Raw genomic sequence first — 24,045 nt, forward strand, 5'->3', positions numbered from 1 at the left:
TAAACCTTGAGCATAATTAGATAATAAATTAAACTTGGCTTAAAATTAGTTAATTGGTGCAACCGGGCACTAATTTGTCCCAACACAAATTACACTTTTAAGTTATTAAAATAGAAAATTTATGTTTCTCAAAAAAATAAAAAAATCTAGGGTAAAATATTATTTTGGTCCCTAAACTTTACCAAAAATTTGTTTTTCGTCCCTAAATCTTAAAAAATTCATTTTTCGTTCCTAAACTATTGAAAAGTTCATCTTTCATACCTAAATTATTGAAAATGTTTTACTTATGCTCTTAAACTTTACAAAAAGTTTATTTTATCCCAAAAAGTTTATTTTATCCCTAAAATTTAGGGATTTTTTTTTTTTTTTTTTTTTTTTTTTTTTTTTTTTTAATTTAGTAAAGTTTAGGAATGTAAATAGTATATTACCCAAAAATCTATCTAAAAGTCATGTGTGACAATTTCCTTTTCTCTTTATAGTTTATATACACATTATCTCCCTCTCGTCTTCTTTTTTTCTCCCTCAAAGTCCACTATGTTAAGTTGCATGTTTATACCCTATTTTTCCCCAGTGATGCTTGAAAAATACACCTGGTATGTGAAATTATTTTCAAAAACTTTATGAATTAAATTGATGAGTTAAAGACATGACTCGAGAGTTGAAACTAGCGTTCTTTTGCATTGAAACCAAACTAACCAAGACATATTTAACACTTGTCACATGATTGCATTATGTTAGGTTTAGTGCACAAGAGCATTAAATCCAAGTCTTACTCAACATGTTAATTTAGAAACAAAATTGAATTTAGAAACGAAATTGAATCATATTTATAGACTAAAATTGTAATTAGACAAAAGAAATTATAAAATGTTGATCTTACCAATCTTGTCATCCATTTTTTTTTTCAAATGGTAAAAACACTATTTTGGTCCTTACATTTTGAGATTACAGTCAATTTCGTTCCCACATTTTGATAACAATCAATTTGGTTCTTATTATTTCCAATTGGCGTAAATGCACTTTTAGTCCTTACATTTTGACTTTTTTTCATTTTAGTCCCTACATTTTATTTTTTCCACTTTTAGTCCTTAAATCAATTTACGCGTTTCCATTTAAGTCCTTGAAGCTACTTTCCGTCACTAATCTAACAGGCAAACTAACAGATGAATAAAATAATAATAAAAACTTTAATGTAGCATGCCACGTCAGATTATAATTTAAAATATTTATTTTTAAATTTTAACAAAAGAAAAAATATGAGTTAAGAATTAAAAAATAAATAAATAAAATAAATAAAAAGAAGAAGAAGAACACACCAGAAACATAACAACAAGAACAGAAGGTGGAAAAGGGGATCTGGTCTGGTCAAGCATGTTCCATTTGGGTTGGATGTCGACGGAGGATTTCAATGGCTCTCGGCGCATCATGTTGTTGTGTGCCCAAACCCTAAACTCTTCACAACCCGATTCCGACATGTACAGGAAGTCTCTTTCCACGTTCAAGGTCTCGCGGTTATCGTTCATGGTGATGACTTTGCCGCTGGCTTTCACCGCTTGCCATTGAAGTCTCTCGAGAAAATAGAGTATTTTAATCTCATCGCCGCCGCGATCGAGTACATCGCCGACTTAAACCACGGTCATTGACCCGCCAGTCCAGTCGCCGGAGTCGTTTATGTAGTAACTCTTGCTTCGACTTCTCCAAATCGCCGTGGAGATCTCCGATCGCGACGAGTCGACCCGTTGACACGTTGAGCTTGTTGTGGGTTTTTCCATTGTGAGATTTTTTTTTGTAGTTTAGGTGTTTTTTTTCTTTTTTTTTTCTTTTTCTGGAGAGACTATGGAGACGGAATGGACTTTGATGGTGCTGTCCAAATTTTTATTCTTTCATTTTCTTGGCAACCAAACAATGAATGAAAAAGAACTGAGAAATGATTTTGCTTAGGTTTGAGGGTTTGAGGATGGGGGGCTTCGGAATTTATGATTTTTTTTTTTAATGGTGTTTTTATGCTAAATTTTCTGGGTTTATGAATTTGGTTTCTGCGTTTATGAAATTTATTTGCTGGAGATTTCGTTGTTGATTGAAAGATGAGAAAATCTGGGTTTGAGTTGAGATTTTGTATATCTGGGTTTTGTGGTTTGAGAAAATCTGAGAAGATCTGCTGCTAGGTTTGTGTTTGTGTTCTTGCTGGAGATTGATTCGTGTTTGTGTTTGGTTGACAAGAAAGGGCAAGAAAATGCAAGAAAATCTGGGCATGTGTTGTTATGTTTAAAATATGGGTTTGTGTTCTTTGGTGTTCTTGATGAAGATGAACCTAAATCTGGGCAACTCATATTTTTTATTTTGTTAAAATTGAAAAATAAATATTTTAAATTATAATCTAACGTGGCATGCTACAGTAAATTTTTTATTATTATTTTATTCATCTGTTAGTTTGCCCGTTAGATTAGTGACGGAAAGTAGCTTCAAGGACTTAAATGGAAACGCGTAAATTGATTTAAGGACTAAAAGTGGAAAAAATAAAATGTAGGGATTAAAATGGAAAAAAGTCAAAATATAAGGACTAAAAGTGCATTTACGCTTTTCCAATTTGTAGTCAATTTGGTCCCTACCGTTAACTTACTAATGAAAAATATCTACGTAGAAAATGGATTGCATAGTTGGTATATTAAAGCTAACATGGCCAATAAAATATTAATAGAAACTTTTTAAATTAACATTTAAAAATACCATGTAAACATTTGAACAATCAAAAATTCCACGTTAGAAAAAAGAAAAAAAAAAAAAAACACAAAAAACACAAAAATTAAATAATAAAAAAATCATCAGAGTCAAAAGGCCAAAAAAAAAACCTTAAAATTAAAATGAATCAACTTAATCTTTAATCTTCAAACAAGAAGAACACGAAATATATATTTAAAAAAAAAATCAAATAGGAAGAACAAAATTTGTAATCTTGAACCCTTTCAACAACATTTGCTATCTCAATACAGAATGTCTATACAAATTATTCCAAAAATAAAATCAACATCATAAGTTAAACCAAAAATTTCTCTTTCACAAAAATACGATTCAACTAAATACATATTCAAACTTGTATAGCCAAAACCCAAATTAAAAAAATTAAAAAAAAAAACCAACATTTGCGATAACCCACATCTTACTGCCCTGATTCCTTAAACATTCATCTTAGAATTCTCAGCAAATTTGGAAAATTGCAATAGGTGAAAGGGAAAGGATAACCCAGATCTAGGTGGAGGAGATGGAGCTTGGAGTTGTCCATGGCAGATTGGCGATCTCGGCCATGACAGAGGAGGTTGGCTACGACGTGGATGGCAACGACACAGCTGTTTGGATCTTGAGTTGACTGATCTAGGCATTGCTGGCTGGGTCAAGAACTGTGGTTAAAGGGTTTACTTGTAGCTCGGTTGACTCATGGTGGAGTGGTTTTCAGCAGTGCTAGGATTTGGGATTTACCTACAAAGCTACGCACGCTAAAAGTGTACGTTTGGCTACTGATTAACTTATTTTATTTTACTATTTAACTTATTTTTACTACTATTTATAAGCCTCATTGCACTTTTTGGTACTATTTATAAGTCCTACTATACTATTTCATCTAACTTTTACCTTTATCTACAGTACTTTTAGCAAAAAGTTTTCAGTTTTAGCAAAATAAGCAGATCTCAAATAAACCCTAAACTTGAGAAACTAAGAGCATGTTTGGTAGAGAAGTTTGAGTAATATTATTTATAGTTTTTTGAAATACATGTAAGTGAAAAGGTGTATGGAAATATGTGTAATATTGTTTAAAAATTGAAAATGGTTGTTTGAAATGCCCTACTAAACAGGCCTAGATGTTGGGTTAATTTTAACTTTATGTTTTTTATTTTTTAAAGTGTTTGATGAATTTTTTTAAAAAAAAATTTGGTGTTTTTTTGGGTTTTTATTGACGTGGAGTTTTTTATCATTCAAATGCATACATGGCATTTTTAAATGTTAATTAAAAAAAATTTTATTAATATTTTATTGGCCACATAAGCTTTAATGTGCCAATTATATAATCCATTTGTCATATAGACATTTTTCGTTAGTATGTTAATGGTATTGACCAAATTGGCTATAGATTGAAAATAACATGATCTAAATTAATTGTTACCAAAATGTAGAGACTAAATTGATTGTGAACCCAAAATAAAAAGATCAAAATGGTATTTTCGCCTTAAAAAAAAAATACTGTCATATATTTCAGTCATGCCAGGTGGCCTCACGAGAGGGCTTGGTGAACCCTTCCCCCATCAACAGAGGTGGCTGAATCAGAACTCAACAAAACTCAAAAATCAAACCCTCTTGCCCTTGGGCGGTTAAGTCTGTTTTTTGTTTTCGGGAACAACAAAAACACAACCTCCCCAGTCCCCACAACACAAAATCACAAGTCCCAAAAAACACTTTTCTTTGAAAACTGTTACCAGAAATTCCTCACCTTTTTCCATATGTCACTGCACATCTTCAAAGAAACCCTCAAGCCCTGCACCAAAAACCCATCTTCGTCGTTGAATTCCACATCCATAACCCAAAGCTTTGACCCCATAATCCCTAGAAAACCCCCAAAGTCCACTCTCTCTCAACAGCTTCTGCGCCTCCAAGACCCAGAGGATCTGCCCCAACCCCAAAAACCACATTGCTTACCTAACCAACAACCTCAAGGTCATAGTGATGAAGAAGAAAAGGAAGAGGCAGAAGAACCAGATAGATTTGGGAGACCCACCAAATTGGGTCAGTTTCAGTTTGAGCATACAGGACCCTTTGAGCCATTGGTTCTGTCCTCACAGGGTGAAATTCCAGTTGTACAGGTGATTTTATGCTTAGCAAGTTTCTGTCTTTAAGAACCCATTTGTGATTTGTGTATATATTGTGTAAATGAATTTGCTGGATTTAAATTTTTGGTCTTGCTTTGTGCATAGTTTTCTTTTGAAATATTTTCAATACTTGCTATTTGCTTGTTCTGTATAATTCCTTGGGATTAGAGAGAAACGAATTGGGAAAGATTGATTAATTTGGCTATTCATGAATTTCCCTTTGGATAGTGAATTGTGAACTGTGAGAGAGAGAGAGAGAGAGAGAGGGTTTAACTCTCAGTTTTCAAATTCAATTGGATATGTGCTTAAATGCATATTGAAATATTGATTTTGTTTAGAGTAATGATATGTTCATAACATTTTCACAACAAATCTTAAGTGGTAGGTTATTACTGGTTGTTATTATTAGGGCAAAAAAAGTAACCTCAGTGTTAGGTTCAAATTTAAACCAATAATAACTAACCACCTATGATTTATTGTGAAAATGTTGTGGATGTAGCGCTTCTTGTTTGTTTAAATGGATCATAGGAGTGCTTTCCATAAATAGTAGATATTACATATATGATTTTGGGAAATACTAAACATACAAAGAGTTTTACATAATTAATTTTGCAAACTAATGTGGCAGCCAAATTGTCACATGATATGTATCATAATATTACTCCACAGGGAAAGCATTAATTAGTGAGTATGGGTCTACCAGACTGTTTTGGATACTGAATCATGTTAGAGAGAACACTGAACTTATACATTTTATATTCCCAAAAGATATATGAGAAGAACTGGAAAGTTGAAATTTTATAATAGGCTAATGTTACAGTGGTTGTTAAAGGTTTTTTAGTTTTTAGTTTTCTTTTCTTTTCTCTTTCCTGCCCACTTCTCATCAATTATGGCCAGTTTGGATGGAGGGGAACTGAAAAATGAGTGAAAAAAAATTCTCTACTGTGGGGAAAGCACAAACTAATGATAGTCATCTCCATGAAATTTTCACCATTAGTGTAAATTGCTCTTCTTAGCAGATATCTTGTTCATTATAACAATGAAGACCCTACAGTGTCAAATTTTTTTTTTCCATGGTGAAGCTCTAGATGTTTTTGGAATTCTGTTCATAGGAATCAATGCTTTTCAGGTTCCCGCGGCTATCAACTGTAGGTTGCTTGAACATCAGAGAGTAGGCGTGAAGTTTTTATATAGTTTATACAAGAACAACCATGGAGGCATTCTTGGAGATGACATGTAAGTACACAGGATTTTTTGAGTTGCCCATATAGTTCATGTTTTGTTTCTGGATGAGTCATTTCAGAAAATGGGTTTCCCTGAAATTAAAGAAGAAAATGCTGTTGGGTACTGTCCAACCCACAATAATTAGATCTTATTATATATTTTAATAAGATTTAATAATTCAAATTATAGAAAAATCTCAATTGATCAAAAAAATTCAAGATTATAATACAAATATGAAAGTTTTGATGTTTAATATAAATAGTAAAACATGGAACTAAAAAAATGACTGATAATTTTGTTTTCATATATAATGACACACCTTAGCAAGGAAAATAATTATATTGCTGATAAAAGTATAAAATTTCAGTCAAGATGAAGTATTTTTGTACATGTATAATGCGGGAGATATTTAATACATGTTACTGAGAAGCATGAACATTCCAAAATCCTTGGCATATCCATGTCAGACACATGTTGGACACAGACATGCTGGGGACACTCCTGCATTCGGGTCCTTAGTGTGTTAAGAGGAATAAAAACTATTTAAAAGATTCCTTTAATTTAAGATATGTTTTTAAATATTTTGATAGTTGTTATCTATTTTTGAAAATAAACATAAAATATGCCTAAAAATAAATAAAATATACCTTAAGATATTAATTGATCAATTAATTAAATGTCAAATCCTCATAGTGTCATTTCCTAATTTTTGAAGAAGTGATGTGTCCATATCCATGTTTCACAGATGTGTTTTTATACTTTTAATTATAGAACACATGTATTTTTGGAGTATTTTTGTTTCCTACAATAAACAAGAGAATTTTTTTTTCCCCAAAAACTACATACATACGTTTAATACATGGCATAGTATGCATATTTTTTACCAACTATGTGTGCAGGTTCAAGCTTTGAGAGTGGCAACTTTATGGCAAAAATGCTGAAGGGTATGACATTATCCAAGCCATACCTCCCAGGACCACACTTCAGTGGGATCAGCACTATGTAATGATCCTTCTGATATTGTGTGCACTGTAAATTTTGGATATGTTAGATGGTAGGGGTGTATGCGTGCATCTCTGCTTGTATGTGAACATGGGCATATGTATGTGGCTTTGCTGCTTCTGATTACTGCATTAAACTTTCTTGTGGGTAATCAAGTTCTTCTCCCTATTTTAAATTTGAACAGGGGACTTGGCAAGACCATTCAAACAATTGCCTTCCTGGCTGCTGTATATGGTAAAGACAGAGAAGGTGTTGATTCAACAATAATGGATCAGGTAGGCAAAAAGGGCCCCGTACTAATAATTTGCCCCACTTCTGTTATCCATAATTGGGAGGATGAGTTCTCTAAGTGGGCAACCTTTAGTGTTTCTATTTACCATGGTGCAAACCGCGATCTAATATACGACAAGTTAGAAGCACACGCAGTTGAGATACTTATTACCAGTTTTGACACATACAGAATTTATGGCAGCATCTTGTCTGAGGTTAAGTGGGAGATTGTAATTGTTGATGAGGCACACCGGCTTAAGAATGAAAAGTCAAAGCTTTATGGAGCATGTTTAGAAATTAAAACCCCAAAACGTTTTGGTCTGACAGGAACTGTAATGCAGAATAAAATAATGGAATTATTTAATCTCTTCGACTGGGTCGCACCAGGATCCTTGGGAACAAGGGAACATTTCCGGGAGTTTTATGATGAGCCCCTCAAGCATGGTCAGAGGTCAACTGCTCCTGAGAGATTTGTTCGGGTTGCTGACAAGCGAAAACAGCACCTAGTGGCAGTTCTTCAGAAATATATGTTGAGAAGGACAAAGGAGGAGACTATTGGCCATCTTATGATGGGAAAGGAAGATAATGTTGTGTTCTGTGCCATGAGTGAATTGCAAAAACGGATTTATAGTAGAATGTTACAACTACCAGACATCCAGTGCCTTATAAATAAGGACCTGCCATGTAGCTGCGGAAGCCCTCTTACTCAAGTTGAATGTTGCAAAAGGACTGTACCAAATGGAGTAATTTGGCCTTATCTTCACAGGGACAATCCTGATGGTTGTGATTCATGCCCCTTTTGCCTTGTCCTTCCCTGCCTTGTTAAGTTGCAACAGGTTAGCAAGCTCTTGAAAATTGTTGCACTGTTTTCTTATTATTACAATCATTGCTGAAAAATAAAGAGGCATTAAGTCATAATATAAGGAGTCTATCGCAACTTTATTTTTTATTATATTTTCTGAAGGACTTGTTGCTGCAGTTTCCTAGACCAGGCAAACCTTTGCATTTATATTATTTTTAACAAATCCAGAAGTGAGAGCTAGAGCATTTTTTTTTTTTTTTGCTGGGTAATTGTTTATTCAGGGAATCAAACCCCCGAGCTAGCAGTCACTTGAGGAACCGGGTACCACTTGGGCAACAAGGCTGAAGCTTGTTGTGTGTGTCTTCACATTAGCTAAAGCTTGACTTTGAGATTGAAGTATAAGTGCTTTAAAATTTTCAAAATCTTTTCAAGATTAATCTACAATAGATGAAATGAAAATTGTAATTAAAAAAATGGAATTTAAACATAGTAGAATGGTATTACCTACCATGAAAATTAAAGAAAACTTGTGGACCATTGAGAGTTTACAAAATAATTACAATTGCATTTTGAGACTTTGAAATTCATCCAGTCTTATTCAACAGTCATCACAATTGATTTATTTGTATTGATCCTAAGTCATCAAGAACTTTTTAGGCTTCTGTTAAGCCATAATCAATCTAAAGTGTGAGTCAAAATAAAGTTAAACTGTACTGAAAAAGAAGAGGATGTGAAACTTGTTTTCGTTTTTCTCTCTTATTGATGATAAGATCCTGGTATGTTTGGTTTACATAAGAGGCATATAAATTTTTAATAGAAAATCTTGAGACACCAAGCTTGTGTTGCTCAAGTGCCTTGCATTTTAGTACATATGCTTCCATTAACATGTGCATCAGTGCTTGAAGGCTGCCTTACGAGGAAGCTCCAAAACTTCAATCCTCTGAAAATGATGTTCATAGTCAACATTTAATAAGTTATGTTGAGGCAGTGAATTGTGATTTATACCTTCTTATTATAAGTAGAACTTTTCATATAACTCTCCCTTGCTTATAAAGGGCAACCTCATTACTTTTATAAAAATAAAAAATAAAAAAATGTAACCCAATTGCTTAGCCAATTGATGCCCAGATTACCCTTTTTATCATAATGCAGAGATGCTTCAGCCAACAGTTCGATTTAGGATGGTTATTTCAATGCTTGAACTAAATGGTGTTCCCAGCTGTTTCAAATAATTATATATACTATTGTGATCTTGTTTCTTCTTTCCTATCTTCTAGATCCTGTTTCATATCATTATATTTGCTTCAAAAAATTATGTTTGGCTTTGTGCATATTTACCTTTTGGAAACAGATAAGCAATCACCTGGAGCTGATTAAGCCTAACCATAAGGATGATCCAGATAAACAAAGAAAAGATGCAGAGTTTGCCTCCGCTGTCTTTGGCCCTGATATTGATTTGGCGGGAGGGAACACCCAAAGTGAGAGTTTCATGGGCCTAAGTGATGTCAAACATTGTGGCAAAATGCGAGCACTGGAAAAGCTAATGCTTTCATGGGTTTCGCATGGCGATAAAGTTCTTTTGTTCAGTTACTCTGTCAGGTAATGTGCCATTATTTTACAATGTAGGGCCCTTAGTTCAAGGTTCTTTTATTTTCTATTTGTAAGGTATTTTAATAATATTCGCTCTGCTAAGGTCTGACAACATGGTTTTCCAGTTTCAATATATCATTCTATTATCTGGTTTTTCTGTTTTCTGTCTGGTCATTCTAAACTCAGTATAAAAGAATTTTAAATAAGAATAAAGTAGAGTAGCTCATTGACTAATTTGGATAACAAATTAACCATTACGGCCATTCCTTATATTTAATCAACAATGTTTATCAAGTTTGGAAAATTATGAAATTCTTAAACCTCTACTAAACTCCACATTAATGAATTTCTAAGAAACAAAGTCATAGGCACATAGGTGCAGAGCTAGGCCGCCACTAACTGGTCCACCGTTTACCTTTCCTGGTCTTCCATCCTGACAACGTGGTTTGCTTTCTCATCAAGCTTTATTGGGGTCAAATTGTTCACTTTGTAAAGATCAAAAACAGCTAGAAAAGGAAAGATTCTTCTGTGAGTGTTAGCAAGAAACAAAAAGTTGTGCTAGTTCCATGAGAATTAGGCATGAGAGAGAGAGAGAGAGTCCGAAGCTGCAGTCATTTGATGTTCACCTCTGTGTAAAAGCTGCTAATTTACTATATGTTCCGAGAATGCAAGGGCCAGGAGCTAAGTATCTTCCGTTACCTTCAATTATTGATGAGGCTACTTGTAGCTAAAGGGCTTTTAGAATGTAAAGGGAAGCAAAAAATGGATGAGGAAGGTGAACGCTAGAAAAACTACTATAGGGTAGTTGGCGATTCATATTTAATGAAGTTGTAAAAATGTTGGGTTCCTGTCCAATCTCTCATTCTTCTCGACTCGCAGGGTAGGAGCCATTTTGGTTTACAGATCTTTTGCTCTATAGATGTGAAGATAAGCAAATATGTTCTTTAGGAAAAATATTTTTGAGGATTTTTTTGTGTTTGGCTTTTTTATTATTTCTGATGGTTATATATTTGACATTTGAGATGACTAATGTTCTTTGTCAATGAATTCTCTCCATTTGCCTTCTTTTGTTGGGTGTCAATGAATTCTCTCCATTTGCCTTCTTTTGTTGGGTGTGACGTTACCTGCTCATGAAATTGATCTACTTTCTTAGGATGCTGGACATACTGGAAAAATTTCTTATACGCAAAGGATACTGCTTCTCAAGGCTTGATGGTTCCACCCCAACCAACTTACGCCAGTCTCTAGTTGATGACTTCAATTCAAGTCCAAGCAAACTAGTAAATTTTCAAACTCAAAATTAAATGTTCAGTTTGTGATCCAAATTGCTAATGGGCTCTAAATTCTTGTTTCAGGTGTTTCTCATATCAACCCGAGCTGGTGGGCTTGGATTAAATCTTGTCAGTGCAAATCGCGTTGTAATATTCGATCCAAACTGGAATCCCGCCCAAGACTTACAGGCCCAGGACAGGTCCTTTCGATTTGGACAGAAGCGGCATGTTGTGGTTTTTCGCCTTCTTGCAGCTGGTTCCCTTGAGGAACTTGTTTATTCCCGTCAAGTGTATAAACAGCAGCTATCAAATATAGCCGTTTCTGGAAAATTAGAAAAACGGTACTTTGAAGGTGTTCAGGTACATTCACTTTTTGTGGGTGGCGGTGTTCTTGATTTTTATGTTTGTTTTCAAATATTAGATTTCTTGTGTTTCACTTTATTAGCTCCATATCAGGATTGCAAAGAATTTCAAGGCGAGCTTTTTGGAATCTGCAATTTATTTCGTGATCTATCTGATAAGCTCTTTACCAGCGAAATCATCGAATTACATGAAAATCAGGGACACAAACATGGGGATCACCTTAGTACGAAAAAAGGATTAACTGAACTTGGAAACAATTTTGTTTCATCCAAGGAAGTGGGCGTTACATTTTCATCTGAGTCTGAAACCAGAGTGCCTAGTGACTCTGAGAGGGTAAAAAGAAGTAAACCAGTGCTTGAAGACATGGGTAGGCTTATCTTGTTCTTTATAATTCAATTTCTTCTGTTACTATTACTCTGCATTCACATTCCCTTTTTATACCCCCCCCCCCCCTCTCTCCTCCCCAGCATTTTGAGGAAGATATTCATTGTCCATCTATTTAAACAAGAAGCACTAGTGAACATTATAAACAATAGATTTAGGAAGTTAGTTGTGTTGATGACATCTTGTTTCTCACCTTTTAGGATCCCCATAGGCAGACATTACCTGCTCTGCAGTATTTTTTGCCTCATTGAATACATGAAAAATACAGATGGCACCTGTTAAGATGAGAACTGCTTGGGTAGTTGTGCAGGTGCTACTATGAGAAGAGGCAAGTCAAAAAGACCTTGGGCCATTGCTGTACAAATAGAATTATTGGCTTCGAACTTCAGAAAGATTTTAGCCTTTTATTTGAATTTTCCCTTAGTGGCAATGGGGTTGAGATAGATCTAAGTGTTGGTTATTGTTTAGAAAAACTCTAGCCTATCCCAGATAGTTGGGAACTTGGGATACTAGTGGAAAATATTGGATCTATAGGCCATTGACCTAAGGATTTTGCATTGATAGGGATTACAATAGCCAGTAGGTAGGGTTTTTTAAAAGGATTTCACATACTTATTAAATCAATCGATGTTTTTGTGTTTAGGCATTGTATATGCTCATCGTAATGAAGACATTGTCAATGCTGGACCTGGGATTCAAGGGAAGTTGGATATAAGCATCCCTCAGAATGATAGCCATATCCCTGCAGCAAGGAGGAGCAAACCAGATGGTGTAAGTGAGAAAGAAAATGTTCCTTCAATCAAAGACCGGAAGAGTAGCCAATACAGTCTCATTGCTCGGTTCGCAGGTATGGGAGAATTTGAATTTAGCAAGTGGTTACTTTCTGCAACTCCTTTGGAGAGGGAGAAAGTGCTTCGAGACTACAAAAAGAGGAAGGAGAAGTTACCTAATGGTTGAAGCACTTCCTAGTGCAGAAACATTTTTTTTCCCCATCAGATGTATAACAAATAGCTGTAACTGTTTAATGTACATTGTTGTATCATAAAGATCTATTTTCTTTTTCTTTTCTTTTTTTAATTTTTGTATAGCATTCCATGCTTGTAATATTTGAATGTAATACCTCAGATAGATTAGTAACTACACTCATTTAGCTGTTTTCCAGTTATTCAACTTTTCTGAAAATTGCGTTGAACTTGACAATACTGATTTATCCAGACTCTGACTTTTGTACATTACGGAGTAGAGACACTGTTCAATTATTTCATACCAGCGTTCCTTTGCAACAGTGGCCAGAGCAAACTGGCTGTCCAAAATCCTGATTACTTTTGTTTATTGTTGGCTTGAATAAACTGCACCTAGTGCACATGGGATACTCCAGTGAAGTCAATTCCTTCTTGCCGAGTTTGATCAGTATTTAGTTTTTACACTTCTTTTGGGTTTTGCACGCTTTGTTTAGAGAATTTGTGTTAGCTGCAAGTGATTATTTTTCAGGTGTACTTGAGATTTGTGTTTTGTGAGTTCTTTGTGCTACCTTTGTAGATTCTTTATTTTTAGTAAAATTTTCTTCTCGGTGCCTCTACTGGACATAACAAGGGTGAATCATGTAAATCTTTGTCTTTCATGTTACGTTTGATTTTTCTATTATTATTTCACATAAATATACCATAATTAACTACAGTCGCAATGAATTGGTATCAAAGCTTCTACTATCTCAACAACTTTTTACTTAAATTAAAATAGTTGTCTTATTTAATTCGTGTCACATCTAAGCAGTGAAGTTGTCCAGTGTTGGTTGCAAGCATAGAGAGCAATCCATCAGGAAATGAAAGCAGTTACATTTAAGCTGACTTGTCAGTAGCGTCAATTTTGTGTAAAAAAGATTTGACACATGAGAAATGTTAAGGACACAACTTATTGCACAACTTTTGTTATAACTCGTCACATGGCGAGTTATGAGTTGTGAAGAAAAAGTGATGGGTCCATGTGAGTTCATATTTCCATTACTCACAACTTGCCATGTGACAAGTTGTGACAAAAATTGTGCAAGTTGTGATTTTAGGATTGCTCTTTACACATCAATCCATTTGATTGCACTAAGATGCATGACACATGAGAGAAATGTTAAGGACACAACTTATTGCACAACTTTTGTTACAACTCGCCACATGGCGAGTTATGAGTTGTGAAGAAAAAGTGATGGGTCCATGTGAGTTCATGTTTCCATTACTCACAACTTGTCATGTGACAAGTTGTGGCAAAAATAGTTGTGATTTTAGGATTGCTCTTTACACATCGATCCATTTGATTGCACTAAGATGCATGACACATGAGGGGTAGTTGCTCATGAACCAGTGAGTTTAAAAGTGGAATGGATTGCAATTGCGAGTGAATGCAAAATCCTCTAGCTCAGTTAAAATCCTGAAAGCACGCCATAGCTTGCTTCACTTATTGTACAAGAGTTTGGTGAGCCTTTAGTGGAAAGCATATTCATGCAAAGCCAACCACTTTGCCGAGAGAATTACTACACCTTGTCTGCCGTCTTAAAAGTGTCAAGGGGTTTATAGGCTATAAAAGCTGCGAGATGGTTACCATTTGGTGAAGCCTGAGGAGATTAGCCACACTACATACCGATTCCATTATGTTGAGGGTAGTCTAGATCATTTTTGGGGTTAGTTTGGGTATTTTGGCGGATCTTAAGCTTCTTTAAATGCCTAAATGATTCTCGTATTCCTGACTTACATATTAGGAGAGGGGAAAAATTGGAATTAGAAGGAGAAATAATATCATGTATCATCTTTGATTACCAAAAATCTAGTGACACATAATATAGACTTGCACAGGCACACTCCCCTTAAACGATGTTGTACATGCAATTTACCTTATCTCCTCTGTCAAAAGTGATTTTATGCTTTTGAAAAGACTGACTGAAGGAGAGGAATGCAGCTACTCAGTTGAAGGCTTGAAGCTTAGGTGACCATGTTGCTTGATTTGGGAACAACTATAAAACATCTAAACAACTATTAAACAATGCATGCCTAAATGGCCTGTTATGCGTACCCTGATTCACCTAATGGCAGATGTTATTGCAAGCATGCCTTTTCTTAGTTTCTCATTATAACAAATACATGTGTCAGATAGGGTAATATCATGCACTCATGTACATATTGGCAATATAATCTCTTCAATCAAAACTTCAAACCGATAGTACATATTGACATTAAAACCAATATTTTTAACGAGGCTTTTTTTTTTTCTTGGTAAGTTGTTCCGATGGTTTTAAAACAAAAAATTTAGCCCTCCATAGAAACAAGGAATTTATCCCTTTCAGTGTGTGACAAGTAGAGAGCTAACCTAAATGCAGGAAAAGATTCAGAGAGAAGGTAATTATCATAAACTCCCGCTATTAAACTCCCTTCAACTTGAAAAAAGAAAAAAGGTATACAAGAGGAAGAGGATGATTCATCATATGGGGTGGAGGATTAATAATCTCTTCCCTACTGCCGACAGATAGGCTCATACTTCTTTTCTTCTTCCTTTCGTTTCCACTGAAAGAACTGAAGGATAAAGTGATGGTTCCCTCTACTTCAGGGGAATTGGAAGGCAATGTTTGACCTCAGCATATACAAGATGCTGGTGGAGACAGCAGTCACAGCACGTATTTAGAGAATTTTTGTACCTGCCTCCAACAGATTCATAAATTACCTAATCTACCAACAGTGTTTCCTGATATTCTGACAATACTGGCAGCTATCTTCTCTGCATCTTGAACCTGGAAACTGGCTTTGAAGGTTGGGAACTGGGAGACTGCAGAACCCAAACCATCAAATTTGACATCAATGGACAAGTTACTAAGCCCCACGGTACATAAAATCTACTGCAAATAACAAGTATACCTGTGATGAAGTTGCAGATTCTTGACTGGAATTAATGTGTGTATTGTGAGTGTGCTCTATAATGGAGCCTGTAAAAGCCTGTGAACAATATATACTACTTAATAATTGGTAAAGGATGACATAGTTGGTAGCTAATGTTCATTTCACCCAATTGACAAGAGACATACCTTCTGAGCATCGAATCCTGGTTTTGAAGACTGGGCTGGAACCTGTAAAACAAAGGCTGCTTAAATGATTTCGATAAGAATTGTAAACAATCAGTACATCTCATGACTTTCACAAATGCCACTGCCCAACTAGTTGTGGTATTTGAGATTGGAAAAAGAAGCTTTTCTCCAAAAAGAAGTGACTAAAATTACAGAGCAAAAATCCATAATTATGGTTTCAAAACTCAAATTCTAGCACCAGTTTTATTTCTTTTTCACAGCTGCAACATGGGAAGAATTTTTTTTTTAATTAAAAAAAAAAAAAAAAAAAAAAAAAAAAAAAAAAAAAAAAAACAAAGAAACCAAAAGAACTGCAACTGGTTCCTTTTAAGAATAATTATTAAAAATTAGTATTTATGTACTAAAATTGACATCATTCCACATCTATTGGCTTGAGTGTATCCAATAGGAATTCATTAAAATATTTTACATAATAACGTATACTTTTTTCAGGTTTATCCATACAAACTAACATTAATTCCAAAAGATATTAATTTTCAATCAGGTTTCTTAGTAGTGAATATCAAGCTAAAAATAATTGTCATTCGTAACAAAAAAGAAACCTGGATTTTGTATCATATCTTACCTGGTATTTCCACTTATCCATTTTAATATTCTCATTTCAGCTTCACTCATTTTATGAACATGCTATTTCTTAAGAACTCACCATTCAAAGTACTATATAACATAGTTGGCCTTATAACAATCTTGGAAAACTTTCCCTTTAACATTATAGATATTCTACAATCACACAATACTCCTAATGTGCTTCTCCACTTTAACCACCTAACTCTTCTCTTATAATTTCTCTTCCATTTTACCATCCTTAAGAATTATTGATCCAAGATATCAAAAGCACTCACTCTTTGATCTCTCTTAACCATCAAGTTATTCAACTCTATCTTTATTTCTCCTGTTACTAAACTTACATTCCATTACTGTGTTTTAGACCTTCTTAACCTAAAGCCTTTAGATTCTAAAGCCTCCCTCCATGATTTCAACTGTGTTTTAGACCTACTTAACCTAAAGCCTTTAGATTCTAAAGCCTCCCTCCATGATTCCAACTTGACATAGACTCCATGTCTAGTTTCATCCGGTAAAAGTATGTGTCCATTTGTTATTGACAGAAAAAGTTAAGCTTTAGCTGTAGAGCATTAGTTTACAGCTTTTGTGATAAATAACTTTAACTAAAAAAAAAAAAAAATTAGAGTTTAAAGCAACATTCAGAAATTTTAGCAACTTTATAATTTTTTTTTTTTTTTTTCATTTCTCTTGTCTTGTAATCTGTTTGGTACCTCTCTTGTTTTCATTTCTCTTGTCCTAGCAAGTTTATAAATATTCTTTTCTCCCTCCTTCATCCCCTTAAATTTAGCCTCTTAAACAGACCTTTTTGCTTCCCTATTCACCACTTGATAATTTTCATAAGTGGCATTGTCTTTACATCTAGGTAGGCTTGTATAACTCTCTTTTTAAACTAACTGCTACTTAAACCTCCTCATTCTACCATTAAGAGCCCGTTTGGGATGAGCTACAAGCTTCAGCTTATTTGATTTTTTAGCTTTTTTTTTGTACTATTTATGGATCCCATTGCATTTTTTTTGTACTATTCATGGGTCTCATTGAACTACTCAATTAGCTTTTAACCTTATTTTTTACGCTTTCAGCAAAAAAATTTCAGTTTCAGCTAAATAAGCTGATCCCAAATAGACCCTAAGTCTCCTACGACGGCAATCCACATGTTTTACATTCTCCAAATATAATCTTTACTTGCATGTTGTTTGGAAAGATAATCAAATAAGGCAACAACACCAGAGAAGGAAGCAGCAAGAGTGCAGCAGAGTTTAGAAGCTATAGATACCTCACTTCTTGATAAAGGCGCTGGTTGAACATTCTCCTTCACTTCAGGGAGCATCAAGGCCTTCTCAGGAGGACTGGATTTTATCACATTGTGTGGCAAACTTTTACCATGTGATTTTTCATCTGAATAGATATGATACAAAAATCAATCTCAGCAGAAATTGTGAATATGAAATTACAGCAATTGGCCAAAGTGACCAGCTCATAAATTTTACTTGACACTGTACAGTGTGTTATGACTATGAAGGGTATAATAGAGACTTGTTATCACAATTAGTCAGAACTCTCCTGTCAAATTATGATAACATAAGAACAAAAGGGGGTGGGAGTGGGGGTGGGTAGTGAAGGTGGATCATCGGTCTCTGGCATATAAAACCGAGCTGAAGTTGTAAGGGATGATTAGTAGTGTATCAAAGATGTAGAAACTAATATAATATTTAAGAAAAGAAAAGAAACCATACAAAAGAAATGGTTAAAGACTAACCTTCGGGTACAGATTGCACTGCCAAACCCATACACTGCATTAATTGTTAAAAAATCAGTGACTCAAAAAAATATAATTTCAGTAGCCGATATAAGTTAATAAACAATAACACCAAGAAAGAAGAGTATGAAGATGCTACTCACATTTAGCTGATCGGTCAAATCTTTTTGAGGATCACACTTACTTAGAAACTCTTCAGAGGCAGACTTTTTATCTTTCGTCTGCTCCAACAGTTCTCTTGACTGATACCCCTATTTGAAAAGTGATTGCAACTAATTGTTTATTACAAAATCCAATTTTATTGGAAATCATTTTTCAATATTTCTAGCCAAAATCTTACAATGTAATCCAAAGCATTACCTCTGAATGTCTGAGATTGGTATCAAGAGATTTCTGATCTGATAACTTATTAAAATCATCTTTAATTTTCTCATCTTCAGCTTCAAGTTCTTCTTCTTCAAGTTCATCCAACCTGGACATCAAACGAGCATATTCTTCATCATCAACTGCAACTTGTTCATTTTCTTCAGCAGTCTCATTGCCACATTCAGCTTCAAGTTCTTCTTTCTCAAGTTCATCCAACCTTGACATAATGCGAGCATATTCTTCATCTTCAACTGAAACTTTTGCTTTGTCTGCTTCAGAAGAGCTAGGAGCATCTTCCTTTGGTGGACCTGAAAATAACATTCATGTCTTAAGCACTGATAGGCATCAGGATGGTAATCATTCCAATAAAATTATAAACAGGGTTGGGCCAGAAAATTATGGACTGGCTCAATTCTATACTAGCTGATGTAACTAATATAAATTCAATGAAAAAGCTAAATTCTAGAGCATATACAATATTACATGCATTTATAATCGTTGGCAAATGGCAACTAAGATCTCTGGAGGGCCTGGAAAAGATTAACTGTGACATTCAGCAATTTTCTAGAAAAGAAGTTTGTTAATTGTTAAATATAATTATTTTTACTCATATGAGAAGGAGAAATGGCTTAGTTCTGTTTCCCTTAGTAGCATATGCCACCTCTTCTACTCATACAAACTAATATTAGTGCTTTGATGAATATTGATACAAATTGATTGCCAGACACACACACACACACACACAGAAACGAGAAAAAAAAAAACAATAAATTTGAAATTACCAAAATTGTAATTAAACCATCCAGTACTTCTATAATTATAACTCAACTACATTTCAAGTTTCAGAACCAAGCTACTGACAGAAGACAACAAGAGGCAAGAACCTGCCTGATTCAGATTCCCTTTCAGTAGAATTTTCCTCCATATAATCTTCTGTTATCTCTAGAAGACCTTCCTGTTGTAAGTATGAATGAGAATACAAACAGGTAAATGTGTATGTAGAGCCAAATAAAAGATTATAAATACAAATATCACATCAGGAAATGATAGAAAACGTTCTTTAAAGGAAGCAAACATAACAGCTTAAGTCTCTATATTGTCAGAGACAAGGCATAATTTATTTATTAACATTCAATCACAAAGTGTCATAAAAGAGGCCAAAAACCAAATTCCAACCTTTTAAGTTTTGGTGAATTGTCATTCTTGTCCCCAAAGTCTTTTATCATTTTAGTACTTAAACTTTAGCATTTCTATCAAGTTGGTACTTCCATCCATTGTCGTCTATCACCTTATCATCTCCATCAAATGTGATGCAACATAATTTTGCTGGACTATTATGCTACTGCCCCTCAGATATTGGAAACCTGATATTGGACCATGAACAAATCTGCTTGCCTACCAGACATAGATTGAGAATCTGCTGCCAATTCTTTTGGTGGAAGGACACTTAAAAAACAAGGGGTCTCTACTCTCCAAGGAACCTCTACAGTATACTCATGTTATATCATTCTTATAATCTCACTTCACTAATCTCTCATGAGTGGAGAGTCTTCGTTAATTGTTAAACATAATATATTGAGTAATGTTTGGAATTGTAGCAGAAACCACTCCAACTTGTACCAATCCACTTCCTGCTGCTTGTCCCTAATTGCATTCCAAGTGGAGTTGCAAGTAAACTGTTCTGAAAGTGAAAGTAAACACCTGACAGAACCTTCTTACTGCAATCTGACTTGAAACAGGCCAGCTAGAATGGCAACCAGGTCTCCAGACCTTGAAGGTGTCAAATTCCATTGACCATCTTTCCAGACATCAGAAACCCTTGCCACAATGAACTCCCAGCATCACAAACTACTCTACGACCATATTTCAGCAGCAACACCACATCTGGATGCCAATTGTCCCCCCACAGAAAAAAAATTTCTCGCTTTCCTACTCCATGTTTTATCAAGGGTCAAGTATGATCCCTTAGCTTCATCATCATTCTCCGACCCCATGAACTCCCCTGCTGTAATTTAATTGACCATAAGCTCCTACCCCTCAGCAGATAATGTATCCAATTTGGGCAAACAAATTTCATACATGTATTAAAACAGCAGTCCTATTCCAATCATAAATCCTTTTAGGTCCCAAAACTCCCTACAAATGATAGCTTCTAAGATGTCAAAGATTAAATTATGGCAGTAATTCTCTCCATCAAAGGCTGACAGTCTCTAGCGTTCAACCACCCAGAAATCTGTGGCAACCTAAAATATCTACCCAGAAGCCTTCCTTCCTTGAAGCTAAGAATAGACAAGGTCTGATCTGTAATAAACTCAGCAGTTCCAGCAAAGAACACTTCACTCATACTAGAGTTAGCAGACAACCCAGATAAGTCCTGACTGATAGTTTCAAAAAAATCATAAGATCATCAGCAAAAAACAAGTGAGTAGGGTGGATATATGGACATCTTGGATGAAACTTGAACTCCTTGCTCTCCACAGAAGCTCTTTGCAACAACCTATAGTATATTTCCATTGTGATAAAAAAGAGATATGGAGACAGGGGGTCTCCCTGTCTCAGCCCTTTCATACCTTTAAATTACCCTACAAAACTTCCATTTAGGGAAGTTGAGTATATTGGAAGTTAAAACACACTCTCTAAGGAACAACCCAAGTTACCCAACTTCAGTCTTCCTACAACTTTTTTGGTTGATTGAAAGGACTTGAAACCTAGTGATCGCCTTGGATATCAAGAAAGCACATAAGCCAGGGCTTTATCGATCTAAAAAAATTGACTTTTTTGCTATTTGTATCTTACTATATGCTGAATTTGAAAACAATTGCATTCACTATCCCCATATGTCTAACATCCACATTATTATATATCCTTGACGGCAACTTACACTTTCACAATTTGCATCATGATAAGCAAAATCAATACATATTTTGAGCACTCTAAACTTATAAAAAATCTTACAAAACATTGCAAGGTCCTATCTTGTAAACTAATTCAATCCACTAAAACAACGAAAGCTCACACTACACACTCACTGACTACTCAAAATGAATTCAATTTTCATGCCTCATAAAAATCATTCATATTTCCAATAACTTATAAACAGTGAGAGAGACAGAGAGGCGTACCGCAGCTTCGGAAGCCGTAGAATCGAAAAAGGAAGTCTCGGCTTTAAGGTCCCGCATGATTGCCTTAAGGGACCCAACTTGGGACTCCAAAACCTTTCCTCTCCTTTTCAAAATCTCCACAGTCTGTTTCGATGTTCTCTCTGCATAGTACCCTTCTCCTAAAAGCACCATAATTTCATTCGTGTGTATCAAACGCCCCGGAAAAAACGCAGCTTTTCCAAACGGAACCTATGCAAATACATAAATACGGACAAAGTTTCAAAAATATTAACCATTGGTGATAAAAAAAGAAGAAAAGGTAAAAGGAGTGTGTTTACGATGATGTTGTGGTGGAGTTGTTCGGGGAGTTTCTGGACGAGGCTGATGAGATTAGAGTTGTCGGAGATGAAACGTCGTACGCGGTGGAGTTCGTTTTGTATCTCCACGAGCTTTTCCTGCACGCGCTTCACGGCCTTCTGGGCATCCTCTGCTGGGAACATCTCCGCTAGTGAAGTCACTGTCCCCGTCCCTTTCTTCGCAAACTCTTCCATTTTCGCTAGCTTTTTTGTGTGAATTGAAGCTTGATGTAGCGCAAAACAATGTCACAGTAAAGGTGGGTTTGATTGCTCAGGACTCAGGCACAGTTTCGGAATTACATATATAAAGCTGGATTTTACCACCAAAAAAAAAAAAAAGTCAAATTACATAATTTGTATAAAAGAATTTTATATTTAACTAGTTTAATTAAAATTTGTATTTTTTGTTTATAAAATATCAAAAAAAATTTATCAATTTTTTTTTAGTGCTTAATTATTTTATTATTAAAAAATATTGTACACTAGTAGCTAACTGACACGATAAACGAGATAGTTAAATAAAAATTAAAAATATTTATTTTACTTAAAGGCCTATAACTTTACTTATAAAAAATTTATAACTTGAAAATGAATGAAAATAAGTAATTTTTTGAGTAAAAAAAGTAATTTATTATTCAATATAATGACTTAGAAAAATTCTTTTTATTATTATTCTATAGTGATGACTTCACACAATACTCAACTACAATTAAATCTACTGTCCACCACCAATCTAATTTATGTTATATTGATAATAGATCTACAAATTGCATTATCATATCCTCCATCATTTAGAAGGTAACTGAAATAATGATTGTATGTAATGTATAAATTTTATTATTTTACAATATAAAATTATTATGATAGATGATTAAAATAATTAAAATAAAATCTAATGTTATGGAAATTTTTTGAAATAGAATTTTAAATTTCTTAAAACTTAGTTAATAGAGTTTTTATTTTACCTAAAAGTGAAGATAACCATAGGCCCAATTTTTATTTTATAGCATAGGATGTTACAATTAGTTTCGTACCATGTGTAATATGTTAGTCCAATATGATAGTTCCAAATAATATCCTAATACATATCTATATGAGTTTTCTTTTTAATGATGCTATAAAGGATGGAGTTTAATAGAAGTAATTTAAGATCCAACCTATCCAATAATTTAAAAAAAAAAAATTAATTTCAAAAGTCTTTTAATTGTAATTTTTTTTTAATCATAAAATAGACTCTATCTAAACTCTAAAGGAAAGCATTCGAAATGATCACATCATTGATACCATATCATGATGGTTGCAAATAACAATATTATTATTCATGATTAATAGATGAATGATGAAACTGTGAATTAACAATTTAACAATTCAAATACCAAGTTTAAACTACAACAACACATATACAGAAGACTTCAAATATTGGAACATACTTCTTCTTTCATTATTAAATCAAAACCAAAGTTTCAAAGATAATTCCAATTCTATTAAACCCAATACATACACACATATGAACGTAAAGAATTCCAAAAATAAAAACAGCAATAACCAAAAGCCTTTGCCTAATACAATCACTATTTTTTTTATCAGATTGTCCGTTCTTTAGTTCTTTTTCCTTTTATGTTTCCTCAAACTTTTTATAATTGACCAAAATATCTCTCATATATGTTAATTTTAAACCTAATAAGAAAACGTTACATACCTTTTGTTTTGAAGGCACTCCAAAAATCAAAATCAATGCAAGAGACTATACAGGAAAAAAAAAAAAAAAAATCCCAAACCTAAAAAGTACCCAAACCAAAATAGCTCTCCCTCACAAATTCAAAGATTAAGGGTTGCACCTAAAACAAAAAGAAATTTACATTGCTAATCAATACCTTCAAAGACATATTTATTTGTGACTCAAACTAACAAACCAAAACCAAATACAAATTTCCATAGAGCATAAATCAAAGAGAAGACTACCAAACGTATTTGCAACACACACAAACCAAAAACAAAAAGTCATCGCACTACCAAGAGA

The 24,045-nt window shown here is 34.3% G+C and overlaps 2 protein-coding genes across 4 annotated transcripts; one reads left to right on the forward strand and one right to left on the reverse strand.

Annotated features, from left to right (window-relative positions):
• The first annotated feature begins 4,310 nt into the window (after positions 1-4,310).
• Positions 4,311-13,026, forward strand: LOC115954455 (switch 2). 2 transcript variants are annotated; one of them, XM_031072309.1, is made up of 8 exons: positions 4,311-4,850; positions 5,986-6,092; positions 7,267-8,188; positions 9,506-9,753; positions 10,898-11,024; positions 11,100-11,375; positions 11,472-11,745; positions 12,406-13,026. In XM_031072309.1, the coding sequence occupies exons 1-8, from the start codon at positions 4,491-4,493 to the stop codon at positions 12,717-12,719; spliced, it is 2,628 nt and encodes an 875-aa protein (XP_030928169.1). In that variant the 5' UTR covers positions 4,311-4,490; the 3' UTR covers positions 12,720-13,026. The 2 variants fall into 2 exon arrangements, with proteins under 2 accessions (XP_030928169.1, XP_030928170.1); XM_031072310.1 differs by lacking the exon at positions 4,311-4,850 and adding an exon at positions 6,980-7,082 and having other exon boundaries at positions 5,989-6,092; positions 12,406-12,816.
• A 1,898-nt stretch (positions 13,027-14,924) lies between these two features.
• LOC115954456 (RNA polymerase II subunit 5-mediating protein homolog) lies at positions 14,925-22,340 on the reverse strand. Of its 2 annotated transcripts, none has more exons than XM_031072311.1 (10): positions 22,008-22,340; positions 21,691-21,918; positions 19,457-19,523; positions 18,563-18,876; positions 18,346-18,453; positions 18,203-18,236; positions 17,720-17,841; positions 15,823-15,864; positions 15,656-15,733; positions 14,925-15,566 (listed from the first exon to the last, which is right to left on the reverse strand). In XM_031072311.1, exons 1-10 carry the CDS (start codon positions 22,218-22,220, stop codon positions 15,510-15,512), a joined length of 1,263 nt encoding a protein of 420 aa, XP_030928171.1. In that variant the 5' UTR covers positions 22,221-22,340; the 3' UTR covers positions 14,925-15,509. The 2 variants fall into 2 exon arrangements, with proteins under 2 accessions (XP_030928171.1, XP_030928172.1); XM_031072312.1 differs by having other exon boundaries at positions 18,346-18,444; positions 22,008-22,314.
• Between the last annotated feature and the right edge of the window lie 1,705 nt (positions 22,341-24,045).

This window comes from Quercus lobata, chromosome 8, assembly GCF_001633185.2.
Source record: "Quercus lobata isolate SW786 chromosome 8, ValleyOak3.0 Primary Assembly, whole genome shotgun sequence".
Classification (NCBI taxonomy): domain Eukaryota; kingdom Viridiplantae; phylum Streptophyta; class Magnoliopsida; order Fagales; family Fagaceae; genus Quercus; species Quercus lobata.